The sequence below is a fragment of the Brassica napus genome, chromosome C6 (genome assembly GCF_020379485.1).
Source record: "Brassica napus cultivar Da-Ae chromosome C6, Da-Ae, whole genome shotgun sequence".
Classification (NCBI taxonomy): Eukaryota; Viridiplantae; Streptophyta; class Magnoliopsida; order Brassicales; family Brassicaceae; genus Brassica; species Brassica napus.
In genome coordinates, this window is record NC_063449.1 from 7217983 (window position 1) to 7235830 (window position 17848).

Genomic DNA, 17848 nt, shown 5'->3' on the forward strand with positions numbered 1-17848 from the left:
TTCCACCATTCAAAAATTTAAGAATAAATAAACAAAACAATAAATTTTACAGTTTCTTTACCATTCAATAAATTTCTACCGAATGTAAACTGCATCTTGAACTTTTATTTTCATAAATTTCAATTTTATATTAAATTTTTTTATCCGTTTCCATTTATTTTTTGTTTTATGCGGCTCAATAAACCACAATGAATTATGAAACAACTTTCACTATTTCCAAAAAAAAAAAAAAAAAACTTTCACTATTTCATCTGATGTTGTTTGATTTCCTTTAATTTTTGGATCCATTCGCAGTGTGTTTCAATTTGCAATTTGCAATTTGGCATCGGACCTACCAAGAAAGATCTTTCTAGTGGTATCAAACTTCGTATTTTACCCTTTTATTCATATATATTAAAAACCAATGATAAGAGATTTGATTTATGGAGTTCTGTTCCCAACAGAATCAGTATTGTTTTATATTAGTTGCCAATCTTATATTAAGTATCGAAGCCCAAAAAAGTAAAATGTGACATCATATCTAAAAAAACTCGAGTTTAGTTATAAAACTAAAAGGTCCCTAAGAACAAAGTAGCTATTGAATCCTAACACCAAACAGCATAAACCCTCCCTTGTTCTCCACTGATTTGGTTTCTTCTGTTTTTACTCCTCCCTCAGAACTGTTATGGACAGTCTCGTTTACTTCCTCATCACATACAGCAGAACCTTCATCTGAAGAGCACTGAACATCGATCATCAAGAACTTTTTGCTCTGACCTTCTAACGTCGGAACATCACAAGTGTAAAAGACGATCACATCTTTCTCCTTGAGGCTCTTCTCCTTGACGAAACCATTCCATCCTCTAGTGAAGACAAAGCTCTGGCTACTTTTCCAATAACAGTACCTAAACTTCCACTGTCTCATCGCCCTGTCATAGAACACAACCTCAACATCTTCTCCTATTTCACCCTCTCCTCTCTCCTTTCGATCATCTCTTAACAAAGGCAAATACCTCACCGCATACTTCTTAGGTATCACAAGCCTGTTGAGCTTCCCAACATCGCTTGGCGTCAGTTCCTTCCTAAACAGCTCCGTGCACGAGAAGCAATTCTTTGATTCTTGATCTTCTTTCGATCCAACCATGTTGTATCCCCCGACAATCTTGGATTGGACTTTCTTGAAAAACTCTCTATATTTGCGTTGGTAAGTCCCGTCTTTGATCATGCTCAACACATCTTCGGTCGTGTGTTCGTTTTGAAAGGCCGGTTCGTGGACGGTGTACTCACTCCAAGGGAAGTTCCGGTGCATGTTAGCGTCGTAGCTTCGGATCTTGATGGATGCGCTATCGTAAGCCGCGGCGGCTTCAGCAGCGGATCTGAAAGTGCCGAGCCAGATCCTTTTGTGGTCTGCGTATATCTGAGCGCCCCAGTGACCGGTTGGTTGTTGAACCACTCCCTTATACTTCGCATTGCCTGAAACCACAACCTCTAGGGCACTGTTTGGTGGGTTGCTAAGAAGTTTCACGCGTTTCTTGAGAGGCAAGAAACAGCCGCTCGAGACTGTTGGAGTCTCCGTCTTTGCGTCTTCCGTGTTCATGACGGTAACAAAGTCACAGAGAGAACCAAAAGAAAACAATAAAAGAGATAAAGATGGAACTGAAGGAAGAAAGTGAATTAAGATAAATATTTGTAGGATCGAAAATTGTGGTAAGAGTATTCTGCAAGTACTAAATTTCCTTTTTTCGTTTGTTGTTGTTTCTATAATTTGTTGACGGAAGATATCGGTATTTATAAACTTTCCTTATTGCTAAAGACGCCTAAATTATTTACCTTTTTAATTGGTGTCATTAAAATTGATATATTTGATTGTGACAAAAACAAATCTCACCGCCGTTTACAAAAACAAATCTCACTGCAGTTAACGAGATAAATTAGGTCATTGGCAAAAAAAATATCATCCCATGTGGTTGAATATTTTTACTTCCTATATTTTTATTTTTTGACAAAATATAAATGATACTACTTCCTTATTTGTTTCTTGTTTTGATAGGCTATACTAATAATTTTGTTAGATAAAGGAACTTAACATTTTGGAAGGTTTGTTTGGTTCTATGCATATTTTAACCGAAATCAAATCGAAATAAGTTTGGTTTGTATTCAATTTGGTTTTTAATTTATTTTACTTCGGTTAAGAAATATAATTTAAAAAACATAAACAAATTATCATTTTATCACTAAGTCAATAATTTCTTTATACTTATATGTGCAAAAATAACAATAAAATATTTTTTTGTCAGCAACATAACATACTCAATTAAGACTATGCAAACAAAAAAAAATATAAAAGAAGTAATTTAATAATTTTAAATTATTATTTTTAAATCTGTTATAACTATCAAAATTAAATTTTAAGTTATAACTAGATTTTTACCCGCACTTTTAAAGTGCGGAATTTATAAAATTATAATTTTGTACTTCATTTATGTGTTTGTAAGTTTTTGGATTTTATTGATATCACTTTGGCCGTAACAATTAATCCGAAATAAGGAATCAATGAAAAATCATTATTTTGTTAATATTTATTTGCTTCAGTGGCCAATAATTCCACTTTAGACAATGGGTAACATTAGTGAACATTTTAATTTTTAAAATTTTAGATAAATATTACGAAATGTAAGATTAGTTTATCAGATTCCATCGTGATATTAGGATATTAGCTCACGTAGTATTGTACAATATTTCTAATATTAGTTCCAAATAATAAATTTAGGAAAAAACAAAAACACAAATTTTATGTTACATAGGTTACATATCAGCGTTCTTGTTACAAAGTTTAGGCCCACCATATCATGATTAGATAAAAAAATATTAATTTGGTTAGATCAAATTAATAACATTGATTTTTAAATTAAAAGGCAATGACATTCTATGGTAAATATTTTTAAAAATCAGGGTTAAGTACTAATTGTACTTCAGTTTTAATAGATTAGATGATAGTGTAAAAGAATCATGTTCTTTTATTTTATTGTTAGCTCTATCTTGTATTCATTTAAAATTAAAATGTATAAAATTAGCTTAGTTATTTAGGTTAAATGGTTAACAATTTTAAATTATATATTTAACAATATTAATATATTTAGTTAACTATTTAAATAAACATTTTGGTTTTCAGTTTGGTTTGGTTTAAAACCGAACCAAACAAACCACAAACCATTTGGGTTAATATAAACTATAACCAAATAGTTGGGATGTTTAGTTTGATTTGGGTTTGGTGATTCAATTCGGCTTGGTTCGGTTCGGTTTTTTTTATATCCTTGCTCTCTTGCTCAACTAATTTCTTAACTATATAGTTAGAAGGAACATTTTAAATCTTTGTTAGTTCCTCTGTTTCATGTGTATTCTCAAATTTTATAGTTGACACCAATTTTGTTAATCTATTTAATTGAGTTACACCTACACAAATACGGAATGCCTGAGAGCTGTGAAGGTGAGTCTTGGAGGGTGAGTGGGTGACACATTTTCTCCATCGCACTCGGGACCAATTACGCTCTGCTTCTTACTGATCATCCATCTCTCAGGTTGGTTTAGTATGCATTGCCTTGTGACTAGCATTTGTTTATTAATTTATTTACAACAGAGTGGTACATGAGACAGTGATATTTTGATTGATGATCATTTACTACATGGTTATGATCCTTGACCATGTCAGAAATATAATTGTTTTATGGATACAGCGTACCATAAAAGTATCTTTTAACAGATTTTTACTATTTTGTTTGTGGAAGTGAGAGAGAAGAGATAAGAGAGGAGATAGACTAAGCCTTTAATTGTTTGAAAACTAAGTTTACACAATACCGTTATAAGTGTGTTTTGTTTCTAATTTTTTTATTTATTATTTTCGATGACATGCTACGCATATATATTCTTTAAACTATTGGATCCTTACACCAAACAACATAAACCCTCCTCTGTTCTCTTCTTCTCCAAACTTCGAGTTAAAGAACTTCTCTGGTTTCATTACATCATCAGAAATATCATGAACTGTCTTGTTTACTTCCTCATCAGTTGCCACGGAGTCGTTGTCTGAAAAGCGATGGATATCGATCATCGAGAACTTTTTGCTTTGACCTTCTAATGTCGGAACATCACATGTGTAAAGCGTGATCACATCTTTCTCCTTGATGCTCTTCTCCCTGACGAAACCGATCCATCCTCTGGTGAAGACAAAGCTCTTGCTACTTGTCCAGTAACAATACGTAAACGTCCATCGTCTCATCTCTCTGTCATAAAACACCACCTCGACATCTTCTACTATTTCACCCTCTTCTCTTTCGCTTATGAAAGGTAAATACTTCACCGCATACTTCTTCGGTATCACAAGCCTGTTTAGTTTCCCTACATCGCTCGCTGTCAGTTCCTTCTGAAAAAGTTGCCTGGATGAGAAGCACTTGCTGGGTTCTTCATCTCTTCGGTTCTGTTTTAATCCCACGACAACCTGAGACCGGTTTTTGAGAAAATCAATGAACTCGCGTTGGTAAGAACCGTCTTTGATCATGTTCAAGACAGCTTCTCTTGTGTAGCCATTTTGAAACACCGGTTCTTGGACCGTTAAATCAGACCATGGGAAGTTTCTTTCCGAGATAGTGTCAAAGCTTCGAAGCTTGATGCTAGCGCTATCGAAAGCCATGGCGGCTTCCGCAGCCGAACTGAAAGTACCGAGCCATATCCGTTTGTGGTCTACGTAAATCTGAGCTCCCCAACGACTGTTCGGTTGCTGAACCACTCCTTTATATTTTATGTTGTCTGAAAACGAACCCTTCTTTATAGCAGCGGAAACTAGTGTAGTTTCGGTGGGTGGTTCGCTGAGTCTCATCCGTTTCTTGGGAGGTAAGTAAGAGTCGCTTGTGTTTGAAGCCTTCGACTTTGCAATGTCCATTGGAATAACCGAGGATAACAGAAACATAGCGAGAAAGAGAGAAAGAGTTGGGTTGAGAAGGAAGCAAAGAGATAGACAACGTAGAGCTCGGTATATGAATGTCGTGAATCGTAGGAATAGTCAGTGCTATGTTTCTTTAGTTTGTGTTGTTTGTTGCATGAGTAGTGGTATTTAATAGCAAATGAGTTTCCATTTAAAAATATTTTCCTTTTTTTGGTGTTGCCTTTTTGTTAAAAGGTTACGTAAGAGAAAAGTAACTAAAGAGCAGCTGAAAAAAGGAAAAGTAACGTTAAGTGTTTTTATGCTATTTTCTCATCCCATGTGCAGTGGTTGTTTAATTTTTTTTTTGTTAATTTATTTCTTGTTTTCTGATTGGTTAAACTAAAATATCTCTCAGGCAAACGAGAAACTCGACAATTTTCATATTACAAAAATCCTGAAGCAATCGAGCGACTATAGAATAATGCAAGCAGTTGATGAAACATTTAAGATTGCACTGACCTTTTCTCCCATACAGATTTGTTAATATGTCATAACTGTTGTTGGCAAAATGAACGTGTGAGAGAGAATGTAGCGATCTCAAGCATGCGCTTTAAGGTCCATTTCTACTTGATGGATTGTCCATTGCATGTTTTCCAGTTTCTGCAGCAACAACAAGTTCTCATTATCATTATGTATTTATGTTATTGCATTCCCACACAGGATTAGTAATGTAATTAATGGTATCCTCGTTTATTTTGTAATAACATACCTTAACAATGTCATGGTATTGTCTCGCAATTGTATCAAAATGCGGATCTACTCCTTGATATTCTCTCAGCCGTGTAACCTGATCATTTTGCAGGCTTTGGTTAGTTTATTGGATGGGATAAGAAGGCTTAAAGCTGAGCAATGAAAGAGAAGATAAGACAAAAACCGCTTTGTTGTATGCAGCTGAAGCTTCTTCTGTAGCCTCGACTAGATAATTCCTAGAAAAAACACGACAAAATCAGAGATGTGAGCCGGTTTCATGAGTTCATGAAATAAAATACACTTTTGGAAAGTTTGAGTTCCGCACCTGATGCTGTGCAAGGCTGGTATAGATTCAGGGGTGTATGTTTCAAGTAGGAGAATATGTTCTAAAACCCTTCAGGCAAAGAAATGAATAAAACATTAGTTACTGCAATAGCCTCAAGTTTAGATTCTAAACAGCGAAGGATGAGAATGCTACCTTAATTTTGCGTTCATGGTCTCACACCTTTTACACAACCAAGTCTTCTGCATCTCATCCTGTAACAATATATATATATAATTTAAGGAAAATGAGAGCTGTGCAGAAACATAATCAATTGGAAAACACTGAAACCGCTTACATATTTGTGTTGATGTTCTAACTTCAGATCCTTCACAAGCTTTATAAGCACCCCGAGTATTTGTTCCAGGACCTTGTTCAGAATAAAAACAAAACAGTCATCAGAACTTACTAGCACTAGGGCATACAAGGATAACTCATAGGCAGTAGCATTGATATAAATGTAGAAACATAACTATAAATATTTATACTTAGAAAAGTGTCATATAACAGCCAGGTAATGGGGTTTTCGTTTTGCATAACGGATTATCATATTACTTTTCACCTACATTGTAATATTCTGCAAATTTCCTATCAGCAGAGTAGAGGTCTTCTCGTAGAGCTGCTTCTTCTCTTTCAATCTCCTCAATTATAAACTTAACCCTGGAAATACAAGAAAACATTGTCACTGCACGGTGCTGGAGAGAATCAGAGGACGGTAAGTGTGACAAAGTCATCTGATCTGTCAAGACTATAACCCGTTATGCATCACCAACAAGATTGTTTCTCTATGAATCTAATATCTTAAGAACGGTTCATTTTTCTTGGCTCCGAACTACCATATGTATACGTGTATGACACATTACGTAGATATACATCCGTAGACAGAGGAGTAGCTTAACAGTCTTCATAATACTCATAAGTTCATAACAGGTATAAGGAAAGCAAGTTTTATCTTCTAAATGTTCCTAGCTATTGTTAAACGTCAGCAGTAAGGCTAACCTTTCTGGGAGCCTAGCACTTGAATTTTGATTTCCGGTAGATGAATCTGTAATTAATGTAAAGAATCAGGAAAATCTGGTCATTACGTGAAGGGCCAAGTATCGCACTAGGCAGGAACAAACAAAATTCAGTAAGGAACAAGAGACCTTGCCCTCAAGAGTATGCTGGTAATGAAGATCTTACCAGTGTCATCAACAATGGCATCAGCCAACTTATCACACTTGTCCTTCAATCTACCTTCTATCTCTCGAGCAAGAAACATTTGGTAGTCAGCCATATCCTAAGCAAAAGTTATCAAGAAGAAACAAATATTAGAGACCAGCAGATATCCATCATATACCCAATTTTTCATAATAACATAAGAATTGGTGCACAAAACAGATGAAGGCACAATATAGCTATGAAGAAACCAATACAAGACACAATATGACCTCACAGTACCATGGACATAGTATTTTGGAGCTGGACATATGACAGATACGCAGGTGTAATTCCAAGAAAGCGATTCGGCACACCACCAACTCCATCAGTGTCAGCAGCACCAAAAGCAACGCTGTTTGCAGAGCTATTCGGATAGTTCACCGAGTTAGAAGCGGAGCTGATCGTAAAACTCGTGGTTGCACTATCAAGAGAGCTCCTCGATAGCATACTCCACTTTTCGATCTCTTCCTCATGAATTTCACCATCATCCGAAATAAGAGGTAGCCTCAGCTTCTGAGCTGCCTCAGCAACCACCAACCTATGCTCTAGAGTCTCATAAACCTGAAAATAAAACAAAGATTTTGCTCATAAATCACACAAAATTGAAAACTCCAGAAAAGAAAAATACATTGTTTAGATTAAAGACCTGAGGAGAATTCTTCAAGCCAAGTTGAGGGTAAAGACCCTGAACATCCCGAGTACCTCCATGGTTAGCCACTGAAAGAGCTTGCTGATATTCTTCTACCATAGCTGCAGCTTCACAATAGATAGCCTACCATTTGAAAAACGCAGCCCATTAAAAACCGTCAATGTAGATATCCCAAGGTAATGGGTAGCATTTTACCAGGACCTGCAAATCTAAACCGGAATCTACAACCAAAACCAATCCAAAACTCTAGCTTCATAAATGGGTTCCAAAACTTTCTTTTACCTGAAAGACCCGACATGATAAGAACCGACCCAAATAAATCCTAACCCAATAAAAAAATGATCTAAACCGAATAGAACTGATCCGAAACCGAACCAATATTCTATGGATATCTATATGGTTCCAAAAATCCTCTACTAGAAAAGAACCGACCAATCCGACCCGAAAACCCGAACGCCCAGGCCTAGTAATGGGGCCCATGAACTACAAAATACCAAACCCTAATTTGGACTAAGAGAATGAAAATCAGGAAGAAGAGATAAGGTGTTACCATAGCTTCCAAATAACGCAGTCTCTCCCGAGACATCTCCTCTCTGGCCTGCAATGTCGACAACAAAAGCTTATAATTAAATGATTAAGGACACGAATCTGAACCTAATACTCGTAAGAGATGAAACAGAGATTACGAGTTGGAGATCGTAGTAGGCTGATTTGGTAACAAGAGATCCATCGGGAGCCAAGCAGTGACGCTCCAACTGATCGATCAATTGGTTCACATCCGCCGGCAGATTCTGAGCCGCGCCTTGCAGTGCCTTCACCATTGATGCGAAACGGTTTGGGTGTTTTCCGGCGAGAGATCTGCTTCGATCTCACCTTGCCGCGACTGTTAGTTCAAACAAAAAAATATTCTCCGGCGCTCGCTCGATCGCCAAGTTTCACTTATTTATCTCTTTTGAAAAGTATTTGCAAAAGTAGCTCCAAACTTTATTGAAATCACGATGAGACCCAATTTAAAATGATTTTGAAAACTATTTACAAAAGTAACTCCAAACTTTATTGAAATCACGATGAGACCCAATTCAAAATGATTTGCATTTTTTACTACATTTTTTTTTTTGAATGAATGTTAAATTTTTATTCATAAAAAAAACCTTTATACATCAAAAGTGCATCATTTACTCTAATTTATGTACTGAGATTACTCCTTAATACTATCACCCTCTTGTGCCAAACCATATTTGCAATGTATCCTCCATTCCCTTCACTCTCCTTGATCTCAACTGACTCAACTTGTTTCTCACTCCCTTATCCAACATTTTCTTCAAAATTATCAATGGCAACATTTTTTCTCCATGCCTGATTCTATTTCTCTCATGCCACAGTGCATGAATTGCAATCTGAAAAGTGTACCTGAGACAAAAGAGCAGCTTTTTTTCCATTGATCTTCCAACAATTATTTGCACTATATCAGACCAAGAGTTTGTGAAAGAAGTTCCCATGATTCCTCTGCTGAGACCTTCCCAAACTTGAGATGAATAAGCACACTCAAAGAACAGATGACTCCTGTCTTCCGGTGAGTTCTTGCAAAGCACACAAGTAGTATCCACTCCTTGACTCCACCGAACAATCCTACCCATAGTAGATAGTCTGTTCAGGTTAGCCAACCAAGCCATAAATGCGTATTTCGGGGTAGCTTGCGAGAACCAAATACAACTAGCTCAGTCGCATTTATCCTTCTCTTCTCTAATCAGTCTCCAAGTCTCACAAGTCGAGAAAACTTTTTTAAAGCCCGACGCCCTTCTCCACTGGCTAACATCTTCAACTTCGACACACAACTTGTCTTTCAACCTTGCCAACTTCTTTTCAATCTCATTCAGAATCTCCACACGATGCCTTCTTCTCCTACGAAAACAGAGGATTGCTTCTTCAACAGTAGATTTTTTTCTAATACCCATATCGATAAAGCCTCTAGCTCCCAGTAAGTCAACCAGAACTCCTCTCTCTCCTCTCTCTGACCATTTATCAAACCAAAATGAAGTGTGACGTCCATTACCAATTTCTTTCCTGTAGAAACTCTTAGCAACCTCCCTGAGCTTGAGCAATTTTCTCACATCCATGATCCTGTTTGCATATCAGTTCTTACTTCCCAAAAACTCTTCTTCTTCAACAGGTTAACCTTCACCCATTTGCTCCACAACGAATTCCCATTCAACAGTCTCCAAATAAGCTTCAAACCACTAACTTTGTTTACTTCTTTAAGAGGCCTTAGTCCCAAACCACCTTCTTCTTTTTCCTTATAGACTTCAGTCCACGCAACCTTAGCTCCGGTAGTCTTAAGATTAGGACCAGTCCACAGAAATGTTGAACAAAGTTGCTCTACTTCTTTAATACACTGACTCGGAAGTCTAAGTGCAGTAGACCAGAAATTGACAATACTCATGAGGACAGCTTTGATCAGCAACAACCGGCCTGCGTAAGATAGGAAACGAGTGGTCCAAGTGTTGATCCTACCTCTTATTTTCTCTACTAGAGGCTGATAATCTTGCTTTCTCATAGCCTGAGTCATAAGCGGGAGACCTAAGTACCTCACACAGCTAGGGGAAAGTTTGATAATATTCTTGTCCTCTCTTCTGCAGAGACACCAGCCATATAGATTGTGGATTTCACAATGCTGATCTTCAAACCTGACCATACCGCAAAGTCATTAAACACCTCAATAGCACCTTCAATGGATTCTTTTGATCCCTCAACAAACACCATCAAGTCATCCGCGAAGCACAAGTGGGTGAGGGAGAGAGATTTGCACCGGGGGTGGTATTTGAACTTTTGCTCTAACACTGCTCTATCAATCTTCTTAGATAGGATATTCATACATAACACGAAGAGATAAGGAGAAAGTGAGCAGCCTTGTCTCAGACCCCTCGCACTCTGAAAGTAGCCAGCAAGATCCCCATTCACTTGAACCGAGAAAGACGGACTCGTAATACACAGCTTAATCCAATGTATATACTTTTCCGGAAAACCCAATGCTTTTAATCCCTTCAGAACAAACTCCCACTGAACAGAATCAAAAGCTTTAAAGATGTCGATTTTCATTACACACCTTGGAGATATTGAAGACTTGTGATAATCCTTCACCATTTCTGAAGCCAAGAGCACATTCTCCATGAGCAATCGACCTTTGATAAAAGCTGACTGGTTCTCGCAGATTATTCTTGGCAATAAATTCCTCAATCTGTTAGCTAGTATCTTTGACACTACCTTGTATAAAATATTACAGCACAATCGGCATGTAATCCCTCATCTCCATAGAGTCCGTCTTCTTAGGGATCAGAGCTAGTATCGTGGAGTTTACCCCTTTAGGGAGAAAACCAAACTTGAAAACCGACTGAATAGCTACCGTGAAGTCATGACCAATGATAAACCATGTAGTTTTGAAGAACTCGCATGGAAACCCATCAGGACCAGGTGATTTGCTAGCTGGCATGGCAAAAAGAACCTTATGAATCTCTTCCTTAGTTACTTCCGCCTCCAACATACTACAATCCTCCAAACTACATCTGAAATCCAAGTTATCTTTTAGCTCATCCTCCGTAGCTCCTTGATACTCAGCTGGACATAGATTCAAGAGCTCAGAAAAAACCTCCCAGCCTCTTTTTTAATATCCTGGTGATTTGTAACAGTATTCCCATCCAAGCACCTTATCTCCCTTATCATATTCTGAGCTTGTCGTGTCCTTATAGCATTGTGAAATGTCTTATTGTTCTGATCTCCGACGTCCAATCAGTCTAACTTCACACGCTGCTTTAGAAAGTCCTCTTCAAGGTTAGCTACATGCAGCCACTTCTCGTAGGCTTCAGCTTCTTTCTGTGTTGCTACTTCACCCGGATTAGCAAGCGTACTCCTCTGTTTATCGCAAAGCTTCTCATATGCCTCCTTAGTTCTTTTAGTTAAATTCCCCAACCCATTTCGACCCAATTCTCTGATCATCGGCTTCAGCTGCTTCAACTTCTTAGAGAATCTGTACATTGCTGAAGTGGAATGAAAGAGAGTCTTAGTGGTTTTCCAATACTCCTCCACCATTGGAAGAAACCCTGATAAAGCTCCAATAGCATTCACATATTTGAAGGGACGTCAAATTTTTTCTTGTGGTGGCTTCAACTGAATCATACATCGCATGTGGTCTGAACAGCCTCCAGGCTCAAATACAGAATAAGCAGTTGAAAACCAATGAAGTGTAGCATCATTCATAATGACCCTATCCAACTTTTTGCAGATGATGTCTTCTTCTTGTTTATTGCTCCAAGTAAATAACAGTCCTTGATAAGCCAGGTCAGAAAGATGACAATGCAACATCGTTCTCTGAAAATCTCTCATACCTCTAGGCAGTGTTCTCAACCTTTCAAACCTCGAATTCTTTTCACCATCCAAAATCTTATTGAAATCTCTCATTATCACCCACTCCTTATTTTTGAACATAGCAGAGTTATGGTGATTACAAAGATCCTCCCACAGCTCTTTTCTTTCTTCTACCTGATTTCTCGCATAGACAAAAGTGCACAGAAACTCCTCATTATCTTCCAACCCCACTGAACAAGTAATTAGCTGATCTGATTTGTACACCGGTGGCAGACGAACAGATTCCCTCCATAAAACCTAGATTCTACCTCCTTGACTACAATCATAGTTTGTCATAACAGACCACTCTTGAAATACCTCCTTCATAATTCTCTCTGCATTCCTTTCTTTAATCCTTGTTTCTAGCAGACAACCAAACTTCATATCTTTGTTTCGAATCCACTCCTTGACTACAGAATATTTTAAAGGTTTGTTAAAGCCTCTCACATTCCAGAAGAAGCACGACATATTAGTTATTTCTTCGAGAAGACCTTTTACTCTTTAATGGATTTGCATCCAGAGCTTTTGCCTTCTGACCTCTTCTCCTCCCTCTCGGAGCACCCACCTTATCCTTGCCTCTACTTTGTTGAGCTAATATGTCATCTTCTATCTGATCTTCTTCCAAATCTTTTGTCTTTTCACTAATCTCCAGTTCCTCTTCCTCATTATCCTCCTGATCCTCCACTAAAAATTCTCCTTCCTCTACCTCTTCTGATACATCCACACTGAGTACCGAGAACTTTGAAGCAGATATCTGTACTTCAGGAGCGTGTCCCTGCGGTGATTGAGACCTCCCTACTTTCGTTGGAGAGACCAATGACCAGTTTGATACTTTGCTTTCCTTCTGAACACTTACTGCATCTTCCTCCAATTTATCATTTTCCACTATCTGGGGACTCTTCACAGTGGGAACTATCTCCTGTTTACCTTCCTCAATAGGAGAGTGTTGCGCGACAGTTTTAGCCCCACTAGCATCCCTTAGCTCTTGTGGAGCTTCCTTTCTTCTCTTCTCTTTTCCATTCATAACGCATACCTTCTCAGTATGACCCCACTTGCTCCATAGATTGCATTTTGATGGGAACCAAGGGTAGTGAAATTCCACCGCGAACTCCTTCCCCTCCTTAGTGAAGTCGATTTCTTTGGGCAAAGGCTTAGAGACATCAACATTCACAAAAACTTTTGCTTCCTCAAGATTAGTACATGCAATCGTCTCAGGATGCAGTCGATCAGGAAACCCCACGGTGCTAGTCATGAAACTAAGACCTTGCCAAGAATACATGTGCAATGGCACCTTCCTCAAATGAATCAACATAGGAATCGCAGTCTCCTCCTGCTTCTCTTCCTCCGTCTTTGGAGTCCACTTTGTCACCACCATGGGAACTCCAGCAATGTTCCACATACCCCTTTTTAGGATCTTTTCGCGAGCTTTAGGATTTGAGATCCTAAATCTCATCATTGTCGCATTTACATCATAAACATCCACCTTCGATTCTAACTCTCCATACTTCCATATCTTGTTCACCACCATATGAACCTTTGCCATGTGAGGAGCGAGATCCAGAAACTTCCCGACGATAAAATCATCCCACAGCGGCGTTGAATTCGCAAGGACCTCATCTGGTATCACCACCTTGTTCTTCCCATCCTGTGTTGATATCTCTACCTCATACTTCCTCAAACTTTTCTTATCCTGAGCCGCCGAAACCCAGCTCTTCTCTTCCGTCAAAATCGAGCTCCTCTCTTGTTTCTCCACGGTTGATTCCTTCTTATCTTCCCCCATGATTACCGATCTATCCTCCAGAGGGTTTAGAATCCCCGGCGGATTGGCCGTATCCATCACGAAAACCAGATCTCCGTCGCCTTCAAAATCGCCTAGTCAAAACGCAGCGTTTCCAACCTAAAAAACCAAACAACTGTCGTATTGAAATAATGTTCAGTTCAAATTATAACAGAATCCTTTACTACATTTTATTTGCTTATAAACGGATTATTTCTCGGATTTTTTCTAATAAGTTATAAGTGAGCCAAAAACTTTACCAAAAAGATTATTTAGATTGAAAATAGATATAACTAAAGCAGAGAAAAAGACTATTTTACAAAAACTGCATTTTTAGATATTGCATTTTAGATACACATAGCCGTCTAATAGCATGTGTTATTGGAGCTGTCCAACAGAGCACAAGTCTAATAGTTAAAAAAATATTTTAAAAAATAAATACATAAATTCGGTTCAAAATTTTAAATTTTTAGATATACTCTTAGACTTATAGTTGATAATCTGGAAAAAAACCTCAGATACATATATATATATATATATTAACTTTTAAAACTATTTTATTATATTGTTAAATATATAATTAACTTTTTTGAACAGGGTCTTAGTAAAATTTGAGACTGTCATGTTAAAACCCTTCTCAAGCATAGTTGAACGTAACTAGCATACTTGAGTACTCTCAGAGTCTCAACTCTCAAGAATCATTAGACACTATTTACTTACTTGGTAAATGTTGAGTTATGTGAATTTCTAACTCAAAATATTTACTGATAATAAGTGGACTGTCACATGATCTTCTTTTTAAATTGTAATGTTTTCATCTTTCTGTCCATAATTTCTTCCAATATACCGTTAATTAAACTGTATTCAGAATATAATCAAATCTCTGAAGTAGAGTTGAAGAATCACTAAACCACCGTCTACTTGATAAATGTTATGTTTTAATGCAAGAATATAATATTTTACAATGTTATATATCATAAAGTTTCAAACTCAAAATCAATTGATAACAAAGTGACTTGTGATCTCTTTCCAAATCCGACATGATCCAGACCCTCGTTTCGATCGGACTATAATGATCGGACGACTCTCTCTGTCCCGTCTCGATTGCATGGGGTTTGAGCTATGCCTGAGCTTCACCGTGGAGCCCGCCGCCGTGGCCGTGTCACCGAACCTCCAGCTCTGAATCAACAACAGCCTACAGACAAGAAACAGAGGAGCAACCTCTCGATGTTGTGAATTTTATATTTACTTATCTTGGTATTTTAAGCATGGATCAATAGGGCTAACAATGGGTTGAACAACATTGCGTCAGTCTGATTGTAATCTTCATGAATATACTGTAACTTTTGATTTTGTAGTCAACTTTGAGAGGGAGATTACTCTCACAAAAATATGAATCCATTACAATCTTAATGAAAAGCTTGTGTAATTCTAATCTTGTACTGAGTTAAATGAGATCTAGGCAGTAGGCATCTAAGAAAGTTTAGGATCTAGCGTTATTAACTTCGAATATCACAAATTGACTTTATTAAGTTATTACTAAATTCTTGTACTTTTGTTTCTTGGATCGTGTCATTTGCTGGTTTTGAACTTGTTAAACAATTGCATACTTTGTTTATTCTCCTTGTTTGATTTCGACGTTATTGCAAGATTTGATTTAAATTAATGCAGCTATTGAAAAATTTTGTTTAATGAACTTGTTAAACGATTGTGTTTAATTATTAATTAAATATGAGTCACCATTACAGAGAAATACCACAAATAAGTTTAACTTTGTTGATACACAATTGTGTTTACTTTGATTAAATTGTTTAGTGAATTTTTTCGACAACGAGACTATTATATTACTCAAATTTGAGGTGGTTTGATAACCAATAAAACATAGATCCCTGTAGAAAGATTTCGCAATCGTAGTTAAATAATCCGAAATTTGATTTTGCGCTCATGGAATATGAATGATTTTAAAGTCCGGAGAGCATATTTGTAGAGTCTCTATCCTTTCCAATTATGTTGCAAAGTTTGGTCAATCATGAGATTCCTTGATTATGGTGATCAAATCCTTGCAATCCGTCTCAAAGCTGTGACATGTCGAGTGATGGAGCATACTCTCCATTGCCCATCGTAGTACTTAAATTGTATTTAACTTTGGAGAAAACCCCAAATTAAATATCATAAGATTCACTTAAGTAAGGGTTTCAAATAATTGGCAATGCTTACTAATAGAAACAGCTCCTTAAGTAATACAAAGCTTTTCTAAAATAAAATTTTGGAATTTTGTTGGAATTTCGGAAAGAAAATTTCTTAGAACTGTTTCTATTTATTTTTAATAAACATATAAAATTATTACTTTTTAAATAAATGATGTAAATTTTATTTTTGTAATTAGTTGCATTAAGTACTTTGTGAAACAAAAATGGACAAATTAAACATCTACAACAAGTCAACAACTAAATATAAAAATTATGTATAAAAATCATACTAAAGCACCGTTTCAATGCAACATATGTAAACATCGTCCAGTTACAAAAACGAGCATGGTTTAGCTTGTTAGGCATTATTAAGTTACAATATTTGGATTTTACAATAGTATAAATCTTGCAGCTACTAACCCAAGAACACCCACGGACTAGTGCTTTTCCATTTCGTTGAATCTTCTCGCAATATCAAACACTAAGAAAACCAACATATTTTTATCAATTTCTTGATCCAAGTTTCTATATAAGAAATCAACAATCCAAACAAGAATAATATATTATAAAATCACATTAACTGGAACATTAGTAAACATAGCAAAGTTTACTATAGAAAAACTAACTAACCACATATATCAAGCGTAATTACACAACCCATAGACACAAACGTCACCAACCAAACAACGATGGTAACACTCCCCACAATGCCTCTTATCATAAGCCAAGTAAACACATTCTCCTCCACAACAAGTCTGCGTGAACTTGCATTGGTTGTTACATGCGCCGCAATTATCGTTATCGTACGCCACATCAACACACTTGTTGCTACAACAAGCCATTGTGGAGTTGGACGATCCTTGACTCTTGCATATCTCCTCGTTCTTGTTGCAATGATCAGCCGCGTTAGGGTTGCGATGACCTTTCTTCTCGTTTTGCGCTAGGAAACGACTCACCCTAGGAAGTTCCTTCGTAACGAGCGTTTGCGTTTGCATATGCGTTTCTGTTTCGCTATCGCTAACGGATACTGTAGAAATCAGTATGATGATGGTTATGGCAATTAGAAATATTGCCAGAACGATATTCTTAAGCCCCATTTTCTTTTTTGCTCGTAGAGAGAGAGATATGGGGGCGTGAAATGTTTGTGAAGGACGAAGAATATATATATAGTTTATATAGGGTTTGACGAGTCATTATTTTACAGTAGCCATACATGTGGTGGAATGAGTAGAGTACGTTTGAATAATTCTTCATTAATGTTGAATATTTTTTTCACAAAGTCCAAAAAATTTGTAACTAGTGTTCCAAGAATTTTACAAGTTCAAGTTCATATTCAAACAACTGGTTTTTGTTTTGTAGCGTAAGTTTGTGTATTTGTTTTGGCCTCACTTATTTTTCTTCCGTATTTTCGTAGGTTGCTTCTCATTGTATATCTCAATAATAAAAAAATAGAAATTTCTCAAATGAAAAATCACACTCCTCCCTCTGTATCACAATAAGTGAGGTTTAAGGTTTTTGCACACCGATTATGAAATTACAAAATTTTATTCAATTTTTCTCGTTTATATAAAAAATTCAACCAATAAAAAATTATACTGCAGAATACAAATAGTCAAAAACATAAAATTGCATTTACTTTACACATGGAAACTTGAAAACATCACTT

General features: G+C 36.8%; 5 protein-coding genes across 5 annotated transcripts; all 5 read right to left on the bottom strand.

Annotated features, from left to right (window-relative positions):
* Positions 1 to 258: 258 nt before the first annotated feature.
* Positions 259 to 1792, bottom strand: LOC111207307 (AP2/ERF and B3 domain-containing transcription factor At1g50680-like). Its single transcript, XM_022705275.2, has one exon. The coding sequence runs from the start codon at positions 1574 to 1576 to the stop codon at positions 575 to 577; it is 1002 nt and encodes a 333-aa protein (XP_022560996.1). The 5' UTR covers positions 1577 to 1792; the 3' UTR covers positions 259 to 574.
* A 1224-nt stretch (positions 1793 to 3016) lies between these two features.
* On the bottom strand, positions 3017 to 5072 carry LOC111207274 (AP2/ERF and B3 domain-containing transcription factor At1g51120). The gene has a single exon (XM_022705195.2). The coding sequence runs from the start codon at positions 4940 to 4942 to the stop codon at positions 3911 to 3913; it is 1032 nt and encodes a 343-aa protein (XP_022560916.1). The 5' UTR covers positions 4943 to 5072; the 3' UTR covers positions 3017 to 3910.
* A 215-nt stretch (positions 5073 to 5287) lies between these two features.
* Positions 5288 to 8792, bottom strand: LOC111207273 (AUGMIN subunit 4). The gene is made up of 13 exons (XM_022705194.2): positions 8505 to 8792; positions 8369 to 8416; positions 7816 to 7941; positions 7410 to 7730; positions 7152 to 7248; positions 6969 to 7014; positions 6536 to 6629; positions 6268 to 6339; positions 6126 to 6184; positions 5973 to 6041; positions 5832 to 5883; positions 5667 to 5744; positions 5288 to 5557 (listed from the first exon to the last, which is right to left on the bottom strand). Exons 1-13 carry the CDS (start codon positions 8637 to 8639, stop codon positions 5495 to 5497), a joined length of 1260 nt encoding a protein of 419 aa, XP_022560915.1. The 5' UTR covers positions 8640 to 8792; the 3' UTR covers positions 5288 to 5494.
* Positions 8793 to 11092: 2300 nt separating this feature from the next.
* Positions 11093 to 14053, bottom strand: LOC111206840. The gene is made up of 5 exons (XM_022704251.1): positions 12715 to 14053; positions 12535 to 12626; positions 12198 to 12351; positions 11619 to 11912; positions 11093 to 11430 (listed from the first exon to the last, which is right to left on the bottom strand). Exons 1-5 carry the CDS (start codon positions 14051 to 14053, stop codon positions 11093 to 11095), a joined length of 2217 nt encoding a protein of 738 aa, XP_022559972.1.
* Positions 14054 to 14969: 916 nt separating this feature from the next.
* Positions 14970 to 17774, bottom strand: LOC125588700 (stigma-specific STIG1-like protein 3). Its single transcript, XM_048760403.1, has one exon. It carries the CDS (start codon positions 17277 to 17279, stop codon positions 16821 to 16823), a length of 459 nt encoding a protein of 152 aa, XP_048616360.1. The 5' UTR covers positions 17280 to 17774; the 3' UTR covers positions 14970 to 16820.
* Positions 17775 to 17848: the final 74 nt, after the last annotated feature.